Genomic DNA, 23,977 nt, shown 5'->3' with positions numbered 1-23,977 from the left:
TGTTTTACATATTAATTCATACAAAAATACAATCATAGCATATGAACTCTTGAAATGAATACATTAAAACAGTTTACTAATGCTTTATATATATTGAAGTTTTGAGGATGCAGTAGGCCTACTGTTTTCAATGTTTTTTACTCTTTACCCCTGTACATAGCTTGTCATACTTAAATGAACCAAAAGACCAGGCACCATAAGAACAAACACATCTTTATTATTTCACATTGCAGAAAGTTTGAATATTATTTTCAGTATAGGGCATAATGCCATGCAAATATAGTTGTTAATTATGGCTTTGCACAAAATTGGCATCATAATTCAAGGTTATCACCAGATACATTCAAGAGGTACCACAAAGTAAAATAATCAGTTTGTATCCTTGTTTGAGTTCACTCTAACATTGCATTTCTTTTTGAATAATTGTAATAATCTTTCAGCATTTAAAAGCTTACAAGTTTGACTGCTCAGAAAAACAATATTGACTGATGTCTCTGTATCAGAACATTCTAAATAAGAAGATATTCAAATATAAAAAGATTTAAATTGTGCTTAGAAAACACACACATTTTTACCTCAGCTAGGTGAAGCCTAACGTGAAAAGGGAAAATTTACTCAATGGAAGGAAGACTATTCATACATTCAGTTTGTGTGTGATATGTCCTCTAAATTACATATTAACCAGTTTAAATTGATATCACTTATTTGCTTTACTTCATCTGGTTAATTAAGGTAAATTTGAAATGAATTTTCCCAATTGTATAAATGTATTATATTATCTTTCAAAAAATGCAACTGTTCAACATTACCTCTTGAGCTTCCAAGACATATTATGATTAGATGTGTAGGTAAATAAGGCGGCTTTTCCATGTTCTAACCACCAAACACAAAACTCAAACAAGCCTGTACATTGAACTCAATTCAGTTAGAAGATCATTTTCATGACAAATCATGTTACTTAAAACCAAAATGTTTTCAATGGATGGTATATGGAAGAATGATGCCAAATGAAAGCATTACTTCCAAATTTCCTGTAGCTATATTAGGGAAGATGATCTTTGGTCCTGCGCTTGCTATGCTCACAAATACATTTTTATGGGCAGTGAATAATAAAATTGCTTGAATTATATTTGCACACACCTGATAAGATTTATAATGCTTTGTGAGAAAATGCAGCCAACCAAAGAGGTACACAATGTGCAGATATCGAGAATATCATTCTGGACTCGGTTATCCCTGTGGTAATGCCAGAAAGATGCAAAAACTGCTTTGCAATACACGGAATTCAGCTACAATAAAAGTCATTTTCAAACTGTAACTGCTTCTGAATGATAATGATATGTTACATTATATTGTTGATGAAAATAAACCCCTGTAAAGAAAATGAGTGAAAAATGGCAAGTTTTCTGTGTCAAACAAAGAAAAGCAAAAATGTGTCAGTTTCCTGAAACAAAAATGTGCATAATCAATATGGCTTGTTACAGGCAGTGTACATCAAATAACTAACTGAAATGTAATTAACATTATTGTTTAGCATATCTGGACAGTAGAACTCATGCAGGCCAAAGTAATAAAAAAAACACTAAACACAAGGAAGGCTAAAACCTGCTGTTTTGCACTGGTTTGCCTATTTAACTTCAGAAATGTTTGTTTGTTACAGTGTTTACATTGGGGGGGGGGGATTTGAACATATGCATTCTCCTTCAAGTTCAGGTCTCAATATAATGGCAAATTGGCAATTCACAATCATGGTGTAGCGATGACATCGTATGTATAAAGAAAACCGTTCTAAATTGTGTTTACCATCCCAAAGTCCAACATGCCTATCCACAAACATTTTCAAGTGTCAAAAGCAGGATTATCTACAAAAAGGTTTGGCAGAAACAGTACCTTAAAAACTAGCTACACTAAAGTATAAGATAAAATATCTCTTCTCAGAAGATTTGAGTAAAATAAAGAATGCTGTTTCATAGACTGCGGATGCTGCTGGGTAAATAATGTGGGGATTTTTTCTGAGTCGGCCTAGCACAGCAAATACTTTCTCCTACATCCATCCTTCATTTACGTACCATTACAACCACTTTTGTTAAAATGTACAGTGGTACACCTGAAATATTTCAATTTTAAAGCAAGACCTCACTTTCTGGGGTTTTCAAAATATTAATTCAGTTATAGTGTATTGATTTGATAGGCTCAGGAAGTTTGAGTGTGCATTGTATGATATTTTATATATTCACCTACAGTTTAAGTTTCTGATGAGAAAATACATTTCACGTAACTCAGAAACACTTTGTACAGCAAAGTTATGCCTCCAGAGATTGTATGTGTGTACGCTACCTGATAATTCTCAATTTTTGGTTGGAACTCTTTCTTATGGCACATGCAACCTGAGATCACTACAGTCAAGGAAATTGTGGTGCAGCTTCCTATATCAACATATCCAGATCCTTGGGAGCGAAGAACTTGTGCCACCGAGAAGGAAACAAGTACCAGCGTGATTTTAAAATTTGATATTTACATTTTTAATCGTGAATACGTGTTATAATATTAATCTATTCAAAGGTACAACTTCTAGAAATGAAACATGGCTGTACAAGCTGCTTTTTGGAGTTCATTATTGCCGAATGCTCCCATTGTATCTGCCATTGTTAAAACCAGCTGGTCCTCAGAAACTCCTGTATGTGCTGTAAATATCCTTAATTGCACAAAAACTGTCCTGGCCAATCAAAGCTAATCAATCACTTACACTAAAATTGAATTAATACCGACAAACCCCATAGAGTGAACTATGACTATAACTTGACACTTTCCTCACAAAGCTATCTATCTATCTAGTCAGAAGGCACTGTCACTTCGTCTAACAGATGTGCAGTACTACAACTCACCACAAGGGAGTGAATATGCTCTATAACTGGACCCTGCAGAGCTTAACCAGTAAGCCTCTGCTTACGGTGTGGTCACTTTTAGTGGGAATGGAACAACAGGAAACTGACAACAGAGAGTGACAGCAGTGCAGAGGGAATTCTGCAGAAGGAATGCTGGGGTTCTCAGCTCAAGCCCAGGGCCGGCCCCCCCATCCCATCTACACATCAGTGGTGCGGATGCCGTCGTCGTCGACGTTGAACGGGAAGACCTTGTCGCTGGGCGGCTGCGGCTGGGACCTGTGACGGCGCCGACCGGCCGTCTCGTCCTCCGCCTCCTCCGCTCCCCCGGTCAGGGTGGGTAAGGAGCTGAACTGACCCTCCCCCTGCTCCATCTCCCGAAACCCCGCCCCTGCGCTGGGCACCGGGGTCCAGGGCTGCCACGACGGGGCCACGGAGCAGGACTTGGCCAGGAGGCTCTTCCTCGGCTCGCCGCCCGTCGGCCGACCTCGAGCCTCCGAGGCTGGCTGCCTGTTGCCATGGCGATACAGAGACGAGGCACGCGAAAACCCGGAGTCCTGAGGGAGGGAAGCACAGAGTGACAGACGCTTTACATCTGCATGCTGTGATGCACAAAGGACAGGTTATTAACACTGAAGCAGGTAGTGATTAGCATAGCATAACATAATGACGAGAACAGACCATTTAGCCCAACAATGCTTGCCATTTTCCAAACTAAATTGATTACAAATGGCATAAGTAGTTTCCACCAGATTTCTCTTAGGCAGCACATTGACTTAACTGAATTTAGCTTCTGTACTTTAGAAAGTACATCTAATTTTTTTTAAAAGAGGTAAAGGCAGCAAATTTTAGGTTTTCCCCACCATTTGAGGACATTGGGGGGAAGTTGTCTGAGCGATTGTTTCATTGTTGCTCTTTATGGATTAGTCGACATTTAATTGAGACTGGTGACATCACAAGGCTGCTTTCACACCTGTAAAAAGCCAAATATGCAACTGTTTTTCCCAGGACTTAGTACTTTACCTTTATAGGCCCCCGTAGATCCTGAACTTTCCCGGAGATGGCCTTGATCCAGCCCTGCATATCCCCTGGAGTGTCTGTCTGCAACACAACAGCACTGCTTTCAGACCAAGCACCAAACAGAGAGCCTAAATTCCAACCCCCTTCCTGAACAAGGCCCCACAAGCAAGTCAGTTAATGACTCCTGCCATTTGTAAACATATCAAATGAACCCAACAAGTTTTCCTCGAGGACACACAGTAAATGTGAAAGGAATTAGTTGAGGCGATGGACACAAATCATTTGAATAACTTTTTTTGGCCTGAAAAATCACGAATGACCATTCACATGTTTATTTCAGCTGGATGGCTGCTTTTATACAAAAAAAGTCACCTACACTGCACACTGCAATACACCTTTGACATCTAGATGGCGATATTGGATAGAGAAGGCTGTGTGAGACCTGCACGCATGTTAATTTATTACTAATTTCTAATAAATAATCTATCTTTTTAACATTAGTCCCAAAAGCCCCTGAAACCTCAAACCAAAAAAAATGTGAAAATGTTGATAAAGTATTGCCTTGCCTGTGGATAATTTTTTTTAAAAGAGTGCATGAATGGAAATTCACAAAAACATTTTGAAAAGGCACTGATGAAAATTCAGGGCATCCTGAAAACAATTAAATCAAGTACTCAATTAAAAATTATATCCTGAAAAACTCAAAAAAAAAAAAGATGTTATATACAAACAACAAATAAAAGATGGGCATATATAATGAAGAACCTCTTCATTCTTTAAATTCAAGAACACTCCACCCCCTGTGGTGTGCCTTAATGCTTAGATTGATAAGATAGATAGATAGATAGATAGATAGATAGAAACTTTATTGATAAGCATACATTGCAGACCTAGCCTGGCTCACAGTTCTACTGTGCACCGTCTCTGTTATCACAGGCCATCACCACAGGCCTACAAACTGTCAGCCAAAAAACCTTCTCAATCAACCGCCCAGTACCCAAGGGTACGCTCAGGATGTTGTGTTTTCGTGTTATTTTTCCAATTCGGAGAGAAAAACAAACGTCCGTTTTCTGAAAATAAAAAAAAAAGGTAATCAACTGCACACGTGGGCGACGAAGCGCACTGAAGAAAATAAGCGCCTCGTGCTGTAAATACAGATGGAGGAAAGCGCTCTGGATGTAAACAGGGCCTGAAGACCGTTGCCATCTCGATTCTCAATGGTCCCAAGTGTAAACACAGGTGCGGGGTAGAGAGCATGCCCCAATGGAGGAGCGGCATGACCGCTCAAGAGGAACAGAGCGTGTCCCCCAGGGTCCCTCTTCATTTATTCACAACGTCTTAACAGACCACGCCTCCCCGATTCAAAAAACACGTCGGCCATGTTTTCCGTTTTGCAAGTTCAGAAATCACCTAAATTAACCTGATAGACTGTTTATGTGAAGAGAAGCAGCAAGTCAGATTGATTTTTAAGTCAAAGTTAAGGACAAATGTTGATTGAATCTAGCTACTTTTTTTGTTGTACTTGAAACGCCTCCATTGGCTGACACCTACAGTACATCACTCATGGTCACTACAGGTAGTCTGGCTTTTATGAAAATTTCCCCACAATTCCTCACACCTTTCTGTGAAATGCAACAAGTGCACCTGACCTGAGTGCAGGTACTAGTCATTACTGTTCTTTCATTGCAATTCTGAGGCTACTTCTTTTTATTTCTGTTTTTTTACATCTTGATCATCAATACAAGTGTCATTGGGACAATACTGCACATAACAGGCGTATTACTAAAGAATTCCAGTGCAGGAGAGTAGGGGGCATGGAGGAGGACGGCCTGTCATCACGCAGAAAACACAATTTATGAAAAATATATACGTACGGCTCCAAAAGTTTTCAAGTTATGCATTTAATGAACGTAATCCTTATGCCAGGGGTTTCTTTCTCTTTCAGCAGAATGTAAAATTAGACTCAATCAAATAGAATAGAAAAAACAAGCCCAATCCAGTAAAATGATTGTGGATTCTGTGACATCCAATAAAGCTGATTCATTCTTGGGAGTTTTTCATGTTAAGCTCAAACTGCTCATCAGATGCTCATCAACATGTAGAATGCATTCATACCAATTGCCCTCAGTTTAATAAGAAGATTGCTTGCGGCGTTGCCATCCTTTTTAAAGACAGCCTTTGCAAATCTGAGTCACAATTTCCAGCAATTGGCGGAGACTGACTAAAGGAAGGCAACAAAAAAGACACATTAAGGGGTAAGCTATCCTGGTGAGCTTCCTCCTGCAACAAGGAATCTCAACTGTTGAACAAATGGCATCAGGACCAGCAATGATAAATATAATGGCTTACCTGTATGTAGAAGACTCGAGAGCTGGTGATGATCTCAAACAGGTTGTCCCTCATTAGTAAGTCCCTGAAAGGACCCCAGAGACTCAGTGTTAAATAACTTGCTGGATTCATCCAATGGAAAATGGAACTTGATATCAGGGGAGACTGCAGGTTAAATAGTTAGAAAATCACTTTTTTTAAAGGTAAAGGTGGACAAAAAATAATAAAAGTAACAAATATGGAAATGAGCTCTTACCCTGATTTGACCAGGCATTCGTGGACCTTCATTATGTCTTTTAGCAAGATAGCCCTAAGAGGCTCCTTGTCCTGAGAAAGACATTACACACATGCTGTTTCACCTGTTATAATAATTAATGTTTCTTACTCCAGCAATTAAACAGAAATAACTGCCTTATTAGGCTATGCTCAGTTCAGTTCAAGCACAATATCCATAATATTCCCTTTCCCATTTTACTATATCATATTTCAAATTCCACATACACAGCAAAGATAACCACAGTCTGAAAGCATGAATACAAACATGCTCTTTTAATGTTTTACGAGTGGGTGGGGTAGTGTCAGCAAATGCATACAGCCATGATGCTACACCCCACTGCTGTCACCAACGGGCTCATAGGTTGCTAGAAGGCCCACAAGACCTGCAGATCTGCTTTGATGGGGATGCTGCAGAGAGTGGGTGGGCAGACAGCACGGTCGGGTAAATGTGCATGAGAAGCAGGCGTGGCTATGGACAATGTCAAGGTTAAACTGTACAACTGTACACCTTCCGTGCTCTGCAGACTTTCACATGCAGACGCGAACAAACTAGCAAGCCACGTGTCTCAGGAGTTCATACAACCAGAGGTTCTCCATGGCAACTACAAATTGTCATTGTTGCTCAAGCCCTGTGGCAAAAGTTGCTGCAACAGATGTCAAAAAGGCAAAAACCACAATTTGAATGCGGAGGATTTGACCAAAGCAGCCCCTCATCCACCACCGCTTCAACAAACAGATGCAGGAAATGCAACACAAAGCAGCAGGCCAGAGGCGGGTTTTAGTAAACATGTTTTACAAGCCAACTCAAGATGGCTGCGCACTGTGCCGGTAGCATAGCACACCTACACTGGTCTGCAGTGTGAAGCTTTCCTTCATCGCTGTCACCAGAAACAGGGGGAGCCTTATGTGGCTTACAGTACGAGGGGGTTGAAAAAATGACCATGCTAACAGTAATATCTCACCGTTTCACATTTGTAGTAACTGACGGAATTGTCATCGAGAGTGAAGAACCTCCTCTTCCAGTTTTTCCTCTGAAAGTCAAATTGAGCACCATTTTTAACCATCTGCTTGCAATGAATGAATGACGTTAATGAAGTGACTGTTGGACTCTAGTAGTGGTTACTTCACGATGACAAAGCATTTCCTGCCTGCGGTTATAGTAGGTACTGTGACCCTCCTCATATACTATGTTGTTTGTAAGAAATGGTTCAAAGATAGTACTTAATCAAAGTAATATTCACATTCATACATTTCCCTTCTTATGAAGGAATATAAACAATTCTGCTGAGGGTTTTGGACCTGCGAGGTGTTCGGGATTGATCTTCCCTTCACTTCCTGTGGGTTTGGTGAGCGGGCGGGAGACGAGCTCCGCACACTCACCACGTTTCCCTGTTTGACGCAGAAGCCGCACCGCGTCACGCCTGGCCTGACGCCCGCCGACGTGCTGGGCAGCCTCCGGCCACCGGCGTGGGGTCCAAGCTCGGCCACCTCCATCTCCTCCCCGTCATTCTGAAGAGAGACGCCCACATCGTCACACGCACACAAACAGGCACAAGAGAAACAGGGGAAAATAATTTTTCACGGCACTGTACACACATACACACACACACACACACTCACACACACACAACACACAAGACACAATGAAGCACGTGCCAACACACACACTCACACACACATACACCACTGAGTACTTCAAAGCATTCAGTGGGCTGAACTCCAGCCACCACAGATTACAGAATCCCTGATGTTCAGACTGCATGGTTGCTGTAATTCATTGCACTCATTTGAGGTTTGGATTCAAATTTTTAATTTATAGAATTTTCCAGAACCCTTCCTCGGCCTCTTTCAAGCCTGACCTGATGTTCATATGAAGCTCATCAGTGACTCATCAGTGACGCAGTTCAGACAAAAGGTAAGATCAGGTACAGGAGCTTCCCTGCTTTTATATTAGCAGGGTTTATACTGAGGAAGTTATCCATTGAACATCTTGTACAATGCATTCAAAAATGAAACAAACTTAACCACACACCCAGTAATTTTCAGGATTAAAAAACACAAACACATTTGTCCTGCTTGCACTAAGCTGAAAAATCGTGGTGTGCAGGACTACGCCCTGAAACTTATGGCTAAACAAGACTGATACAAGCAAGCAGGTACAGCTTAGCGCAGAATGACTTAAAGCAGTCGAATGAGACCCTTTCACAGGATGTACTGTAAGCTGCAGCGTGTGAGCGGACCACAGCCATGCAAAGAACACGGATGAGTTAGCCAGGAAGTGATACTGGGGCTGAGAAAATGCAGTGTGCTGACACCTCAGCTCAGCTCTGCTCACAGTCAGGTGTGCTGGGACTGCGGTGCTGTAGCCTGATTGACATTCTAAACCAAAGCCAGATTTTAATCTTCAGACCACAGCTCGATCAGCGTGGCGCAGACCCACCCAATTTACCCATCTATCTTATTCACACTCTTTCTCTCTCTCTCTCGCTCTCTCTCCGTTTCTTTCTTTCTCTCTTTCTTAAGTAAATTAATGCCTCAACATGTCTTCTGTAAATTTTTAGTTATACCCAAACGAGAAATATGAAAATATCTCTTGGCAGGTTCAAAAGGTACAGAATATCACACCACAGTTTCAGGCTAAAGGTAATTCTCATCGACATACAACTGCAAAAAACAAACCTGTGTTTTTAAAAATCCTAACCAAACATTTAAACCACCTATTATGGAGAAATAAGGATGGCTTTACTATTACAGATAGGACCAAATGATGATGGGCTGAGTGGGCCTGTTTTCATAATGAAACATTTTTATTTCATCTTATGTTCTTGCAACTGAGGGATTGGAGCTAGCTGATGTAACACACACATGGACTAGCCCACTGTACCTGGTGAATAGGGGTGTGCACTACCACTCCCCCAATAATCTCAGTCTTGTAGGCCTGCTGCTTCTTCCCCTGGGGTTCCGATGTCACCTTGGTGATTTCTGAGTTCTGTTGGATGTTGCTTACTTTTGGAACCTGCAAAGCACAGCAAGCCAAAATAAGTTCTGATCAGTGAACCTACAAATTGCCACTTCAAGTTTTTGGTCAAATTTTCGTACTGTACCACTTCAAACACATGGCAGTAAATTGCTTATAAGCTGGGTACATCCAAGAATAAATGCAAAGCACATTTCTGTGTTAATTGAACCCAAAGTGGCATCAGAAGAATAAGATGTTCATGAAGATATTCAGGAGAGGTGAATATCTACATTTAAGCGTGGCCTCCAGGAACCTTAAAAATAAGGGGAAGTACAAGACAGCACACACAGTAGCACTTCCTGTCTCAGCACAGGCGGGAAAATAACTCACTCAGGCTGTCTGCTTGAAGAAATACAGGTTTAATAAGACCAAAGCATCTAGTCTTCACTATCTACAATCTACACCACCTACAATCTAAACCATCTGCTAAAGTGTGGAACACTCCTATGTAACACTGAGTACAACACAAGCATATGAATACGACCATGCGCTGTTAAGTATGTGATATCAATGGAGCTGCGGGGTGGCTCATCCTGTTAAGGCACTGTTCTGGTCACATGGATGGGCCCCATGGTCTGGGACTGAATCCCAGCCGTGCCAATGCCAACCGTGGCCGGCAGCCCCCCAGGACGAAGCACAACTGGTGGTAGCATCACCCAGGGTTAGGGAAAGTACAAGTACAGCACCAGAGGAAACACAAGCGATGTTCCATCAAGGAATGAGACTGACAACCGACTGCCGAGACAGATACGCAGGTGGGCCCGAACCACAGTGGCGATAAATCATTTACGCTGTCAAGGGCTGAACTTGCAGAGATGGTCACGGGTGGAACTTGCAAGAGTTGCGTATGTGGCTTCCCCCCCCCCCCCTTCCCACAGTGCAGGCCCAACCCACCCTGCCTTCGCTGACTCACTGAGGTCACCGCCATTACAGCACCCAGTGAGGGGCCAACGACAGGTGGAGGGGGGGTGGGGGAGGGGGGCGCTGTCAGAACACTGCAGGCTGCAGGATGCAAATTGCAAGTGCAGCACTGACATCACTGTGGTTTTCTGTGGGACAGACACCTCTGTGGCCTCTCACAGCACTGAAGTAACCACTAACCAGTAGTAGCCTGCAGCGTCTGCCTGCTGTCTTGTACACCAGGATCTCATGAGCCTAGCATGGCGTTCGACCAAAAAAAAGCAGGACATCAACATGCCCTGAAGTGAGAGGCACATCATTACCCGATCTGACAATGGTCTCATAGTTTACTAGACAGAAATGGAAGCAGACAGAGTGGGCATTTGTGAGCCAAGCATTTTGACACAATGGGACAAAAAAATAAAGATTCTGAACAGATAAGTTTAAAAACTTTCAATTTTTGACGCTGTTTTAGGAATATTCCAGGCAGACAAGTATTCTATTTAGAAGAAAGGGGAAGTGGGTCAGTGTGTTAACATGCAGCCCGATGTTGTTAAACAGGCGAACGTAGTTAAACAGTAATTTACTATGCTGTAAACCACCAGCTTCCTCAAATCACAAGGTGCAGTACAGCACTACTGTGTGGAAACAGAAAAATGCAATAGGTCTCATCTCTGCCAGGTCACTGTCATTTAAATATAGCCAAACCTGAAAAAGCAAGGCATGCTTTATAAAACATGTTTGACAGAGAGGGCTGGACTTTGCAGATATAAGCTTAAAATTAAGTTTACTGGTGAAGGCATCAAAAATGGAAGGCATGCCTGACCCTTGAAATAACCCCTTTTTGACACACTCTGCTCATTCATTTCAACTTGCATTTTGTGTTTCTGCAAAGGACCAACACTTTTCCCCCAAGAATTCCTCCAACACCCAAAAGGTCTCTCAGTTTTCAGTGCTCTGACAACCCCTGACAGTTACAGACCTCTCTTGTTGACACCATAGAGGGTTGGCACATAGAAGTTTGGATAAGGATAAGACACAGGCTTGTGACTTTTCTCATGAGCAAAATCGTACTTCAGTGTTCAATGAGTGGGTTGTTTGAGGGTAAAACGAATGCAATATGATTATGGCGTCTGGCAGGCATTGAAAATAAGCCTTGAAATAACAGCTCATGCCAGCCTAAATACATTTTGGGGAACTTTCATGAATAATAGCTCATATGTATGCATGAAATACTGCACTTGAAATAAACTGTATGAAACTGTACAGTTCCTCAAGAAGGAGACACCATACATAAGAATCTGATAGCACATGGTGACATTTTGATTTAAAGGAAATAAGGACATTGGCGACTAAATGTCCAAATTATACTATATTATACATTTCATATTTATGGCAGTTATACTTGCTAATTCAATACTGTGAGGCAGATATAGAAGGTTCCCAATGTTGGTTCTGTTTGCATATTGCCAATAAAATTTAAAAAAACGTTAGTAAGTATGTCAAATTGAACCCCATATAAATGCAACAAGCAGAAATGTTAAGAAAAAACGAAAGCTGGAATGACTGGAAAAGATTAGATCACAGCCATTGAAAGAATTATATTTCCACAGCCACAGTACATTTAAAAATAAGGTAATCCATTTTTTTGGAGTTGACAGCGCCTTGCTATTCTGCCAAATTACTATAATTTGTTTATTTTTTAGAACATAATGAAGCTTAGTTTATATATTAAGGACATATATTGAACTCAAAAAGGATCAGAGCCCCTGTATTTTTGTATTTCAAATGTGGGAATCTGTCCACTAACTGTACCCAACAACACTGTGCCCCCCACATTTCCAATGCCCCACGCTGACCCCCTACACAGATTTCCTCTTATGCGCTAGCACTGCATTTCTCATGCAGTCCGGCCAGGCTCCCTGTGATGTCACTTCCTGTGTGCCACACTCTCTGCGCGTGGTGGCAGGCAGTCATGAGCAGCCGCAGCCGGTTTCCGCTCCAAGAGGAGGAACCACCGCGCGCTTTATCAGACGCCGCGCTATCAGCTCATACCCCAGGACACGCGGCTTCTGCCAAGGCATCCGAGGCACAGGGGACACAGAGAGCGCACCCGAAACCATTTATATCCCTTACGACATGAGTAAGCAATCTATCAAACGCGCTGCTGGATTGCTCAATGCCCAGGGCCAGCGAGCCCTCTTGCCACACACATAGGGCTGGTCCACACACGGACATGTCTTGTGACACTACGAGAAGAAATAAATATTGACACATTGCATTTATGCGTCTCCTGTCAACTGCTGCGAGCTGCACATCCTCAGTTGGTGCGCGTGATGTGTTTTACCCAGAAAATCACAAACCAATTTTGGGTAAACAGTTTCTGTAACAACATCACACATTTAATTTAATTTTGGTTGCTTCAGTTTCGGGCGATTTAAATGCAACTGGAGAATCCAGTCCAGTACAAGCCAACAGGTTTCAGGCTAGAGTGAGGCTAGAGTGAACCAGTTTTCATCAACAAAACCTCATCAATCAAATTTATCTCTCTACAAAGCAGCAAACTGCCTCAAAAGTAAAACAGACAGAAGAGTAAAAGGAGAAGGATAGAAGGCGATGAACAGCACAGACTTTCAAATATACCCAGATTTAAAGGTGAACTACCCACATACACACTGAAATAGGCAATATCAACTAGACCACCAACCTGAGCCTGAGTTTTTGAATGTACTTGTTGAGGCCATTTTACCAAAGTTAATACCTACAATTAGGCAATAAGCACTGACCTAGACACACCTGTATGAGTGAATAAAGCACTGGACACTTTTGGCAATGAGCTACTGCTGGTGACATTCCAGGAGCCTAGGACGGTCTCTGTAACTTCCAGCTATGAATTCACAACTGAGCCACAAAGCCATTAATGACACCACAACTCCCAGTTCGTTCATTACAAATGACCTTGACCACACTTGAACCGAAGCTTGTCCTGTTCAGACTGTGCACAGAAATAGCCCTTTGGAAAGACTACAGCAACTAATAGATTTATCCGGTTGTGTGTGTGTGTGTCTTTTTTATTGTGTTTTTATTTCATCTTTATTTTCACAACATAAGGGAGACAGAGGCCAGCACTCTAATAGAAAATATGTAAATATTAAACATTTTGGCAACACAGAAAGTTTTAAAAGAGGTCTGTGGTGACAAGTTCAACCCAAAGTACATCATAACTCTCAATTATACGAGAGTGTAATTGACAAATAACACCATTGAAGTAAACTCTCTTGGTTAAGTTCTCGCATATAAATCATCCAAAAATATTGAAAACAAAATTTCAAAATCCTCATTCAACCCCCAAGTAAACTGCCAATACATTTCCCTTTTCAGTTTATTTCTGCCCATTTAAACAATTTTCTACGCCAGTGCATTTTAAAGTTTTCAGTGCATGTTCCAAGAAGTGTCTTGCAACAGGCAAATTCAAATCTTCTCCTTAAGTGAACCTTTGCTCAGTTATGCGTGCCTTTAGTGGCCTTGTCTGACCCATATAGCCCTGTCCACAAGGGCAAAGTAAAAGACTAATTACATTACCAGGGTTACACTGATAACATTATGCATCATTTAATTTTAAACTTCTTCCCAGTCAGGAAATGAGTAAAACTATACTATATGACTAAAAGTATCTAGACATCCCTAGATCTGTGGCTGTTTTTCATGATTTTGGCTATGCCCCTCAGTTCCAGTGAGGGCAAATCTTCATGCCACAGCATGACAATGTCCCCAGGCACACAGCAAGGTCCATACAGAAATGGTTTTGTCAAGAACAGTGAGGAAGAACTTGTCTGGCCTGTACAGAGCCATGACCCCAACCCCATCCAAAACATTTGGAATTAATTGGAAAGCCAACTGCAAGCCAGGCCTAATCACCCGATCAGTGCCCAACCTCACTAATGCTCTTCTGGCTGAATGGAAGCAAATCCCTGCAGCAATGCTCCATCATCCAGTATAAAGCCTTCCCAGAAGAGTGAAGGTTCTTATAGCAGCAAAGGGTGGACCCACTCCATATTAACGCTCATAATTTTGGATGAGATGTTGGATGTCAGGTGTCCACATACATTCGGCCATGTAGTGTATATTGCAATTATAAAAAATGAACTCAGTAGAGCACAGACCCCCACCAAGGCACAACAATCTCCCCTTGCATGAATGTGCACGGCAAACGTCTCGGCAATCTGGTTATAATGAAATGTTTTGTTTATGAGCCAATAAACTAAATGGGTCGTTGACAGAAACGAATATGTTCCTTACGTTCACCAAAGAGTGTTAATCAAGAACTAGTGGTAGTGAACGCACCATCACTAGGAAGCAACATTTTTGTTTTGATGCGCACAAGTTTTGGATAAAATGATTTGTTACGAACTCACCACTGGAGCTAGCATTACTTGATTATCTTATTTTGTATTGTTTTTTTATAGAATGTGTGCAAATGATTAAGGTGAGAGATGTTTATTAACGGATTGTGAAATGTTTCCATAGGTCGACTTTGTTTAGGCTGCTCAATCGCTGAACTTGCTAAGTTGTGTTTGTGTGTAACATTAATGCAGCTGTCCCAACATCACTGCCTGCCTGGTTGCAATGTTAAAAGGAGGCAATAAACTAAATGCATTGTTCACAGAAAACAATTGGTTCGCCAAAGTAAGCCATTCAAAAAGAGCCATTCGTTCTCGAATGACCCATCACTAGTAGAACACGTGGTCACAAAAAGAGTCTTGATTGTCCCCATTGAAGTAACCTCAGTATGAGTATGTTGAAGCCAAATGGCTTTGAGAGAAATCTGAGCTGAGAAATCAGTCACTAATTTTCGAGACATGTTTGGCCTGATGGTGGCACTAAAGGAAAGGTCATAGGGTCACCAAAATCAATAGGTTTCTTTCTCTTGGGAACATGAATGTGCACAACAAATTTCATGGTATTGCAGTCATTACTTTTCAAGATGTGTTTAGCCTGATGGTGGCGTACACATATAAACTTTTATTATTACCACAACTATTAATACTGTTATTTAATATGAAAACAATGAAAGTCATGTGGTCACTGGCATCAGCTGCAATTCAATTTACACGCTGTACATAGCCTGCCCAGATAAGCCCTTAAGCCATTCGCTAGCACAAAACACGGCCGTGCTCAGAAAAACACAGAAGTGATTTATGAAGAAATCTGTTGAATATTGATTGCGATGCTCGAGAACAAGGGCGCTTCGCAAATGCAGTGCCTCTTGCGAACGTCAGACTTACTGTGATTTTGGTGGCATTATTCAAGGCAATCACCCACTCCTTCAGATCAACAGGATCGTTGGCTTGGAGAAAATACCGTCGTGACAAGGCGTTGATAACTGTTTAGGAAAATAATCATTGTGTTAGCACTTTTATTACACGCGTTTATCCAAACAGGCAGAGGGGTACAATCATAGAAGGTGACGGCTGATGGCTTTCGCCTGCTTGGCATGATGCCAGGCAGTGACACATGAGGAATCATCACGAGCAACATCAAAGAAAGGCAATTTTTTTAAATCTCTCAAAGATTCTATGATTGGTAGCCATTCTTACTTAGTTAGCCCTCATCCTATTTTTTGTTAAAGTGACAGTGAAGCGAAGTAAAATAGTATTCAAGAGGAGTTGTAAAGTGTTATATAACATTAAAGATCTGTCTTCTTGCGCATACAAACAGGGAACACATACAAATGATGGGTCTCGTAACTGTAATGCGTTATCTATTGCAGTGAGTGGATCATTTAGAAAAGGAAATGAATGCAAAGCCTGCAAGGACACTGCTGGCCCTGGCTGACTGGTGTGACACAGTTTTTTCCCCACTAATGCCTCTAGTGGTGATATGCTGTTACTGCGGCAGCAGCTATTGCTGCACCAGCTCACCCAGTCATACACACACACACACACACACACAGCAGACACTGCCATATATAGGCACACCCAGACCAATCTGAACCGTGCCCTCTGCAACCCACTCCAGAGACAACGCCGCTCAGACCCACCGAAGCAGAATTCAGTCTTGGGTTTCTGTTTGACTGTGGCCTCGTTGACCTGATAGAGACAACCACAACGGGGAGAAACAGAAAGGAAATAAGAGACTGATAGCAGAGAAATTCTTTAACTTGACGTTTTTTCAGACACTTAACACCCATTTCTAAGTTCCCAGGGATTCTGGATCAGCACCAATCAGCTGGGTCCAAATGCTCAGCACAGCCAGATGCACCACAACAGCCAAAGACAACATTTTTTTCTGCGTTAAATTGCGGCGATTCACTGTGTCCTTCATTTACTGAACACCTTTTTGGATATTCTGCGATATTTGCAGATACTGTACCTTTCAGAAATGGAAATGCTTAATGAACACAGAGAAGTCAGCCTTACAGTGTGGCTTTTGTACTAGTGTTACAGAGCACACGGACGGGGGAAGCAACCCTTACTTTGGAGATGTACGTCAGCTGCAGACTCCCCACCGCGTCTGTTCCACTGGGTAAATTCTGCAAGCAGGCCCAACATACAGTGCATGAAAATCCCAGCCGTAAGCTTCCCGCAACTACACCACAATTATGTCAGCAAAACTTACTTTTTTAAAGATTCCATTTCACCGATCATCTTTTCTTTCTGATTTTTATTTAAGTGTTTTTATTATTCTTTTTTTTTTTTACAGTCTTACTGTTTTGACTTTTAGTGTTTTATTGGGTTTCAATGAAGTTTCATTGTTTTTCACTTCTGGCATATAACTCCAGTTTTTAATCCAATTAAATATTCTTTATCTTGCCGTTTCCTTATTTTATATTAGCATTAATTATATATAATTATTATATTTTTACATTTTCTTCTTCCCCAGTATTCTAACATCAACTAAAATAGCATATTGGCTAGTACAGAAGTTTAAAAATCTTGTTATTAGTGGATTTTGTTTTGCGGTGGATGTAGTAGGATCCACCCATTTTTAATTTCCATCAGGCCGAACACACGTCGTAGAGCATGTAGAGCAGGCAGGTTGTGAAATCAATGCAAGGGGGAAGGAAGCCGTTTGGTCATGTTGTTGGAGCGCGGCGCGACGTGTCTGAGCCTGTCGCGGCGGCACGTTACACGAATGACGCGGCGTCGCTACGCGCGAGCTCCACAATCAGCGCGCCGCCACAGGCAGGAAAAAAGGGCAGCGCTATGAACTTTTATTCCGTCTATTTTTATCTCACTTCCTCTTCAAGAGTCGGAGGGCCTTCTGCGGCGCGATACCTTACTACTCGGATCGTCTGTGTGCCTGACGTGTCCTTTTGCAAATTCAGTAACTAAAAAGATTTATGCCTGACAGGAAGACAAAGCACTAGCAACTGCAACAAAGCTTCTAGCCAGCAGTGAAACCCTGCAGCGCAGCCATTTTTGCATACATCTCAGACGACAGTATCCGTTCCTGCAGCCTAAGGTGTGATTATAAATAGACTATTACCTCACCTTCATATACCAGCCTGAAACACACGCAAAAGTTACTCATCTACGATTCAACATAATTTCCTCACAGGTCATCAAACAGAAGAAAACCCACAGCAGAGGGACAGAGAGGGGCGTACAGCTTACCTGTGGGTTGTCCATGTACCACAGCAGGAAGTTGCCCTGAGTGTCCAGGATGAAGTACCTCCTCTGGAACTTGTTACTGTTCTCATTTTCCTCGATGTCCAAGAAGCCACAGATACGATTCTGACGATCGACATAAGGCATTCCTGGAGCTCTCTCACATTACCCTTGAGAAGGAAACGCAAAACATTTTGTGGTGTTACGAATGCATCACATGCGTACAGACATGCACATACACACGCGCACACACACACACACACACACACACACACACAGAAGGCAAGGCTAAACTTAGCAGCCTGTCCACATGCAGACACACACACACACACACACGCACACACGCACACACACACACACGCACACACACACACACACGCACGCACACACGCACGCACAGACAGAAGGCAAGGTTAAACGAAGCAGCCTGCCCAGTAACTGTAGACGAGAAGGCATTATCTAACGTCTAAAACTCTAATGCATACTCAAATGATTCCATGAGACGGGCAGGAGGAAAATTACAGCCCTGAGTCTCGAGACCACTTCTCACGGAGGCCAGATCTGCATACGAGCACATTTCAGCTGGCCAGATGCATAACGCAAACCCAGCCACGTCCACAGCAGGGATCTCCATAGCCCTGGCCGCAATCTGGACGCGTGCGAGGGGTTTGGGAGATACAGCGCCGGTACCTGTCAATCAGGAAACGATTAGAAGGCTCGCCACATGGCAAGGGCGGGGCGAAGCCCCACACCTCACGCCACGCAGCGGAGAGCGGCATGTGCTCCCTTCCCACCGACCCCCCCCCAGCAGCCCACGCCAAATACCGCACGTTCGCACAACGGAAAACGGGACCCGTCTTTTAACTTTAACCCAAATTCAGTCCGCCCCCAGCACCAAGCACTTCAGCTCGCATCGCACTGGGATTCCTCCGAGAAACGAGAATGTGTATCCGGAATGGGGGGGGGGGGCGGATGAGAGAGTTCCTCTCGCCCCAGGTTGCGCAAACGGCCATTGATTATTAGACTGGAAGCCTGTTTGGTCAGCAGCTGTTTGGTGAGGAGTACAGGGAGCCTCTCTCTCCTCAGTGTCAGACCAGCGAGGCTGAGGCAGCCAGCGCTTATGACTCGCTACACGCTCCCCATCGCGTGGCCTGGGACAGAACACAAGGCCTCACTGAGCTCTGTCAGGTTGCGTAAAAAAGGAACAATGTTATCGCTGCTTAAAAGCACAGCAAATTCATCCATATAGAGGGCTTATTCAACACCTAATGATTCAGCTTGTTGAACAGGCCATCCAACAAAGGAGGAAGTCTTACATGTAAGCAAGGAACAGAAGATACAATAATTCTACATCTTAATTGTTGTGACTAAGGATTACCTAGCCGGTGTGTTATGGCCCGACCACTACACTCTCATTAATTGCTACTTGGAATGTTGGCGATTTAATAATCTAGGCCTTTTCTTTGTGCACTAATGGCAAGTCGCTCTGAATAAGGGCATCCGCAAAATGCCTACAATGTAAAATGCAAATGCAATTGTAAAAATAAAATGGATGACACTCATCCCGCAATCCCTGTGGAATTAGAGCTGAATAATTCACACCTTGTTTTTGACAACTGAGGTGTCTGCAGATGACGCAACACAGGCTAAAATTAAAACTAAATTGTTCCACTTAACCCTGTGAAGAACTTCGAGAAAGGTCTTTAGTACTTCTCAGAACGCCAGTGTGCTCCAGGCTCACTAGTTAACAAGGAAGTGCTGGTGCTCCACTTGGCCTGTGTCGTTTCAATGTGAAGCCACCCCCCAACCAACGGCGAGCTCAGAAAAATCCTGCAGCCCCAGAGAGATTAGCCCTTGTAAGTAAACCAACAATGTATTGCATAACAGAGAATTCTTGTCCAAGATAATTCCTGCAGCAGACAAGAGCCCTTCAGACATGTAAACACTGTACTGTACATGGGGGCTCCACTGAAGCCAAAGGGCAAACAGAGACCTGGGCTTCACTTTAACAATTGCCTCAACCAACAAACTAGCATACTGATCACAACATTTATCCTAATGGTATTTATACTAGTGTAACTGAATAGTGGCTTATGCTTTTTTTTTTTGTTTGGCCAAACACACGGCCTCAGATAAACGGAAAGACAGATTTGTAATGAGAACACAGGATGTGCTGAGAGCTCCTCCACCTGCACTGTCATTGGAGGCGTCGAGCTCCCTCAAGTGAGCGTGCAGCAAATCACCAAAGAAACTACATCCATCATCTGCTACGAGAAAGAAAAGGAGAACATCAGATGGGGATTCCAGATGCAACTCAATGCCCAAGACACGGTTCCTCGATAAGCAAACCTGCCCTGTGCCCCAAGAAGACGACGCAGCTGCAAAACATTCAGCCGTTGCAAACGGCCCTGTGGCACATGAAGAACAGCTTACCGCCTCGAAAGTATGCTTAAAAAATAACCGCTCTCAGCTCTTCCAGTAACAGTGATAAAGAATGAGCTCGCAGCCTTGCCTGACACGAGCTGACCCTGTAGTTCAGTACATGAGGTTCATATGTTCAGAGTTAGTGGCGCACACCCACACGCGCGTGCAAGCACAGAAGCGTGCACACACACACTAACACAAACACATACGCACACATCCACACGCACACACATGCACACACGCACACACAAACACACACAATTATAAATAGCCTCTTTCCCGGGATCCAGTCACATTAGCAAGTCTTTAATGGTTAACTGTGAGGGGCACGAAAGACTGCCCAGAATGCAGACCTCTACGGTCCACATTTTTTAACATTACCAACAACTGGAAAAGTACCACAGAAAGCCCTCGCTGACGCAAGTGGAATCTATAGTCACTTAACAAACAATGACAATGTTAAATGGGTATGCGACAGTGCTCCACAGTCAAGGACCCATGCAAGTCCCTGGAGTCAGACAAAGTGTTGTAGCCTCTTATGCTGGTCCTCTGACTTCGTGTTCAGCTAAGCATTCACACTGAAGAGACTGGCACATTTAGAAGTTGAGTCACTGGCTCTTAGGGGACGGGCAAGAAGTCACCCCAGCAAAATTACAAAATCCTCTCCCTTCCACAAAGGGCCTCAGGAGCACTCCAGGTCACCGAGGCCCGCTGAGAAAAATCTCGGAGTGACGACGAAAGACTCGGAACTGCAACAGAATCTCAACAACTGGGCTGTGACCTCACTCCTGCCTGCCGGTCTTTTGTGCAACGGAGAGTTTCGGGCCACAGCCTTCGCTGAGCCAAAGCGGGGGCTCGCACGTCTCGGCGGCCTGTCGCGACCGCTGCGCGAGCCGACCGGCCCCGAGTCCCCGCGTGACTGCAGTCGCACCGCGGCGCGCATCTTTACAGTGCGCATCTCGGCAGTCCGCAGGGGCCGACGTCACGCCACCAGGAACACATCACTCATTCAACTTATCAGCCCCGCGGAACCGGGCTTGTGTAAACACCCCTATCTAATAAAGTGCTCTTTGTGGACATGCTGCATATTACTTCCTGGAAGCTGACAACACAACGGCCAACTGGGTTAACCAAATAGCTAGCCATTGTTGGGATCTTTTTTTTTTTTACTTTGAGATGTGGCCTTAGTCAAGGTTGCTCTGCACATCAATGAGCATAATGACTGGACTATTGTACAACTAGAATGTCATGCATTTCAGTCAGATTAGGAATCCAGTGACTGACAGATACATATCAACTCTTATGCAAATCCAGCAGTTCAGACATCATTGTAATATGCATGTCATAAACGAGTTAACATTTTGCCTAAATATTGGTTCCGGTCTGCGTCTAAAAAGAGTAAGCATGTGATTACCCGTCATTTAACAATCAAATATGCGTTGGATCATTTATTTTCAATTATATTAGTCCTTACAGTCCCTTGAGTTGCTCGCATGGTATTTTAACACGGTTACAGGAATCTTCCAAGAACATAAGTTGTGAATAGACCTTTCTCTTTTCTCCTTAGTGTGGCCTCTGAATCTTGAAAAGCAACCAAGCTTCTTATGCAGTTCACATAGCTTCATAGTAACTTGATCACTCTAGTCTTGGCCAAGATAGATTATATCAACTAATTTTAAAGTTTTATTTAAATAAATGGTTTTCCAAAAAGGCCCAGTGAAACAGAAATGCTTGCATTCTACTTCGTTAACTATATTTTAATCTTCTTTCCTTTTAGCAGTACCAGACCAGGTGTTCAACAGCCATTAAACATACATGTACGCTATACAAAACAATGCATGACCCGGCGGCCATTTGAAAAAAAAAACCGAAATATCTGAGTTCTCATAGTTCATTCAACAGCTATGAAATAAATGTAACAAGATAATGATAGTCGAAATGTGTAATTGGGAAACTGTGGCTGTAAGGATCGGCCGCTTATGCCACAGCCTGACGGCACGCACACTACCTGCCATGATCTTGGCACTGTATGCATTTGCCATATTTCAAAGGACACCTTTGGTAAGAAAACCGTTGTACTTCTTTGCATCAGACACCGTCTGTTTTAGGAATTAAGCACTGCAGTCCCCAAGCCCATAATTATACGTTAACATAACTGGTTACTCAAACTCCAAAAATAGTTTTCAGCCTTTACAAGACCATGAAGTTGCAGATTACTGCAGTGGCCCTCTTATTAATATAAACCAAAAATACAGCTTGAAAAAGCAGTTTTGCGATATTTTTAGAATTTGGAGAGGGAAAAAAACCTTTATTTCGTATGGCATTTCACTTGTCAAGATATGCATTATGTAAATTCAATATAAAGTCACTTGTCAATATAGACATGATGTCTGAAAAGATAATAAATAAATTTATTTAAATAAATACATATTATTTATAAGTAAATGCATACAATAAGTATGTTTCTAAGCATAACTATACGTATTGTGTAGCTTTAGAAGTACATTAAGTTCATAACATAAATCTGTCAATGCGCCGTAGCACAACTTATATCATTTTGAATACAATTCCCCAATCAGGAAAGAGAACGTTATCACTGAGAACCAGTTCAGGTGCATGCACTAGTGCTTGTTATTAAGCTATCAAAAGATCTCAAATTCAGTAGGCTAATTAAATGTTGAAACCACACAAACCGGTGCCTGCCAACGGATTCGATTTCACACAATCCTGGAATTACTCTGCCTTGTTGCATAAAGCATAATTACCGCATCAACTCAATTGTGTCATTGTGAGCAACTATTTCATATATTAGTCCCCAAGACTAACGTTCAAAAAACACGTAACTGTGCTTAATAACTTATCTTACTGTCATCATCCATATTACCATGCCGCAGATTTGTAAATACTCTTAATTAAATCACGCCATTCTGTCATTTCAAAAGGATATGCCCGCTGGAACAAACTGAAATAAACCGGCAACTCCTAATCTGACGCTATAGCGACTCGTTGGAAAAGCAGTTCAACCTATTTTGAAAAGATGACATTCAAACAATTGTATGTCACACGGGAAAATCAGCCGAGTTGCGCCATGCCATTAAAACGTTAAATGGAGCGAATGGGTTGGAACTCGGAGCATTTGCCGCTTAACGAACAGGTTTCAGTCTGATGCAAGTTTCCCTGGCTTCATGTCACCTAGATACCGAGCAGCACTTTGACCTGCCACACCTTCTAAAACAGCCCTCAGCAACAGCAAGCAGGCAACTGCAAACTTACCCGAATACAACTGTAGGCTATTCTCTGGGGAAGGCGTTGTCCAAACGTAGCAGCTTAAACGACTCCAAACGTATTCAAACAACGAAACAAGTTAGCGTCCCATGTTTCTGGAAAACAAAAAACGACTTGTTGAATGTATCTCACATGCTGTGCACGCATTTGTGTTGTCTGTGTGTCTGTGACCGCTCAGGCTGAGTTTTTTCCGGGTAAAAGCGATAGAGATTAGAATAAACCAGCCCCGGAAA

General features: G+C 42.6%; 1 protein-coding gene across 1 annotated transcript; it reads right to left on the bottom strand.

The window, feature by feature from the left end:
- Nucleotides 1-196: 196 nt before the first annotated feature.
- Nucleotides 197-23,977, bottom strand: si:ch211-204d2.4 (uncharacterized protein LOC100003662 homolog). The gene is made up of 12 exons (XM_035436277.1): nucleotides 23,733-23,977; nucleotides 18,042-18,205; nucleotides 16,901-16,957; nucleotides 16,466-16,514; nucleotides 15,711-15,808; nucleotides 9,391-9,522; nucleotides 7,887-8,015; nucleotides 7,469-7,537; nucleotides 6,487-6,557; nucleotides 6,252-6,315; nucleotides 3,906-3,983; nucleotides 197-3,439 (listed from the first exon to the last, which is right to left on the bottom strand). The coding sequence occupies exons 2-12, from the start codon at nucleotides 18,180-18,182 to the stop codon at nucleotides 3,083-3,085; spliced, it is 1,245 nt and encodes a 414-aa protein (XP_035292168.1). The 5' UTR covers nucleotides 18,183-18,205; nucleotides 23,733-23,977; the 3' UTR covers nucleotides 197-3,082.

Source organism: Anguilla anguilla, chromosome 10 (assembly GCF_013347855.1).
Source record: "Anguilla anguilla isolate fAngAng1 chromosome 10, fAngAng1.pri, whole genome shotgun sequence".
Lineage (NCBI taxonomy): Eukaryota > Metazoa > Chordata > Actinopteri > Anguilliformes > Anguillidae > Anguilla > Anguilla anguilla.
This window is presented reverse-complemented; position numbering and strand designations above follow the sequence as displayed.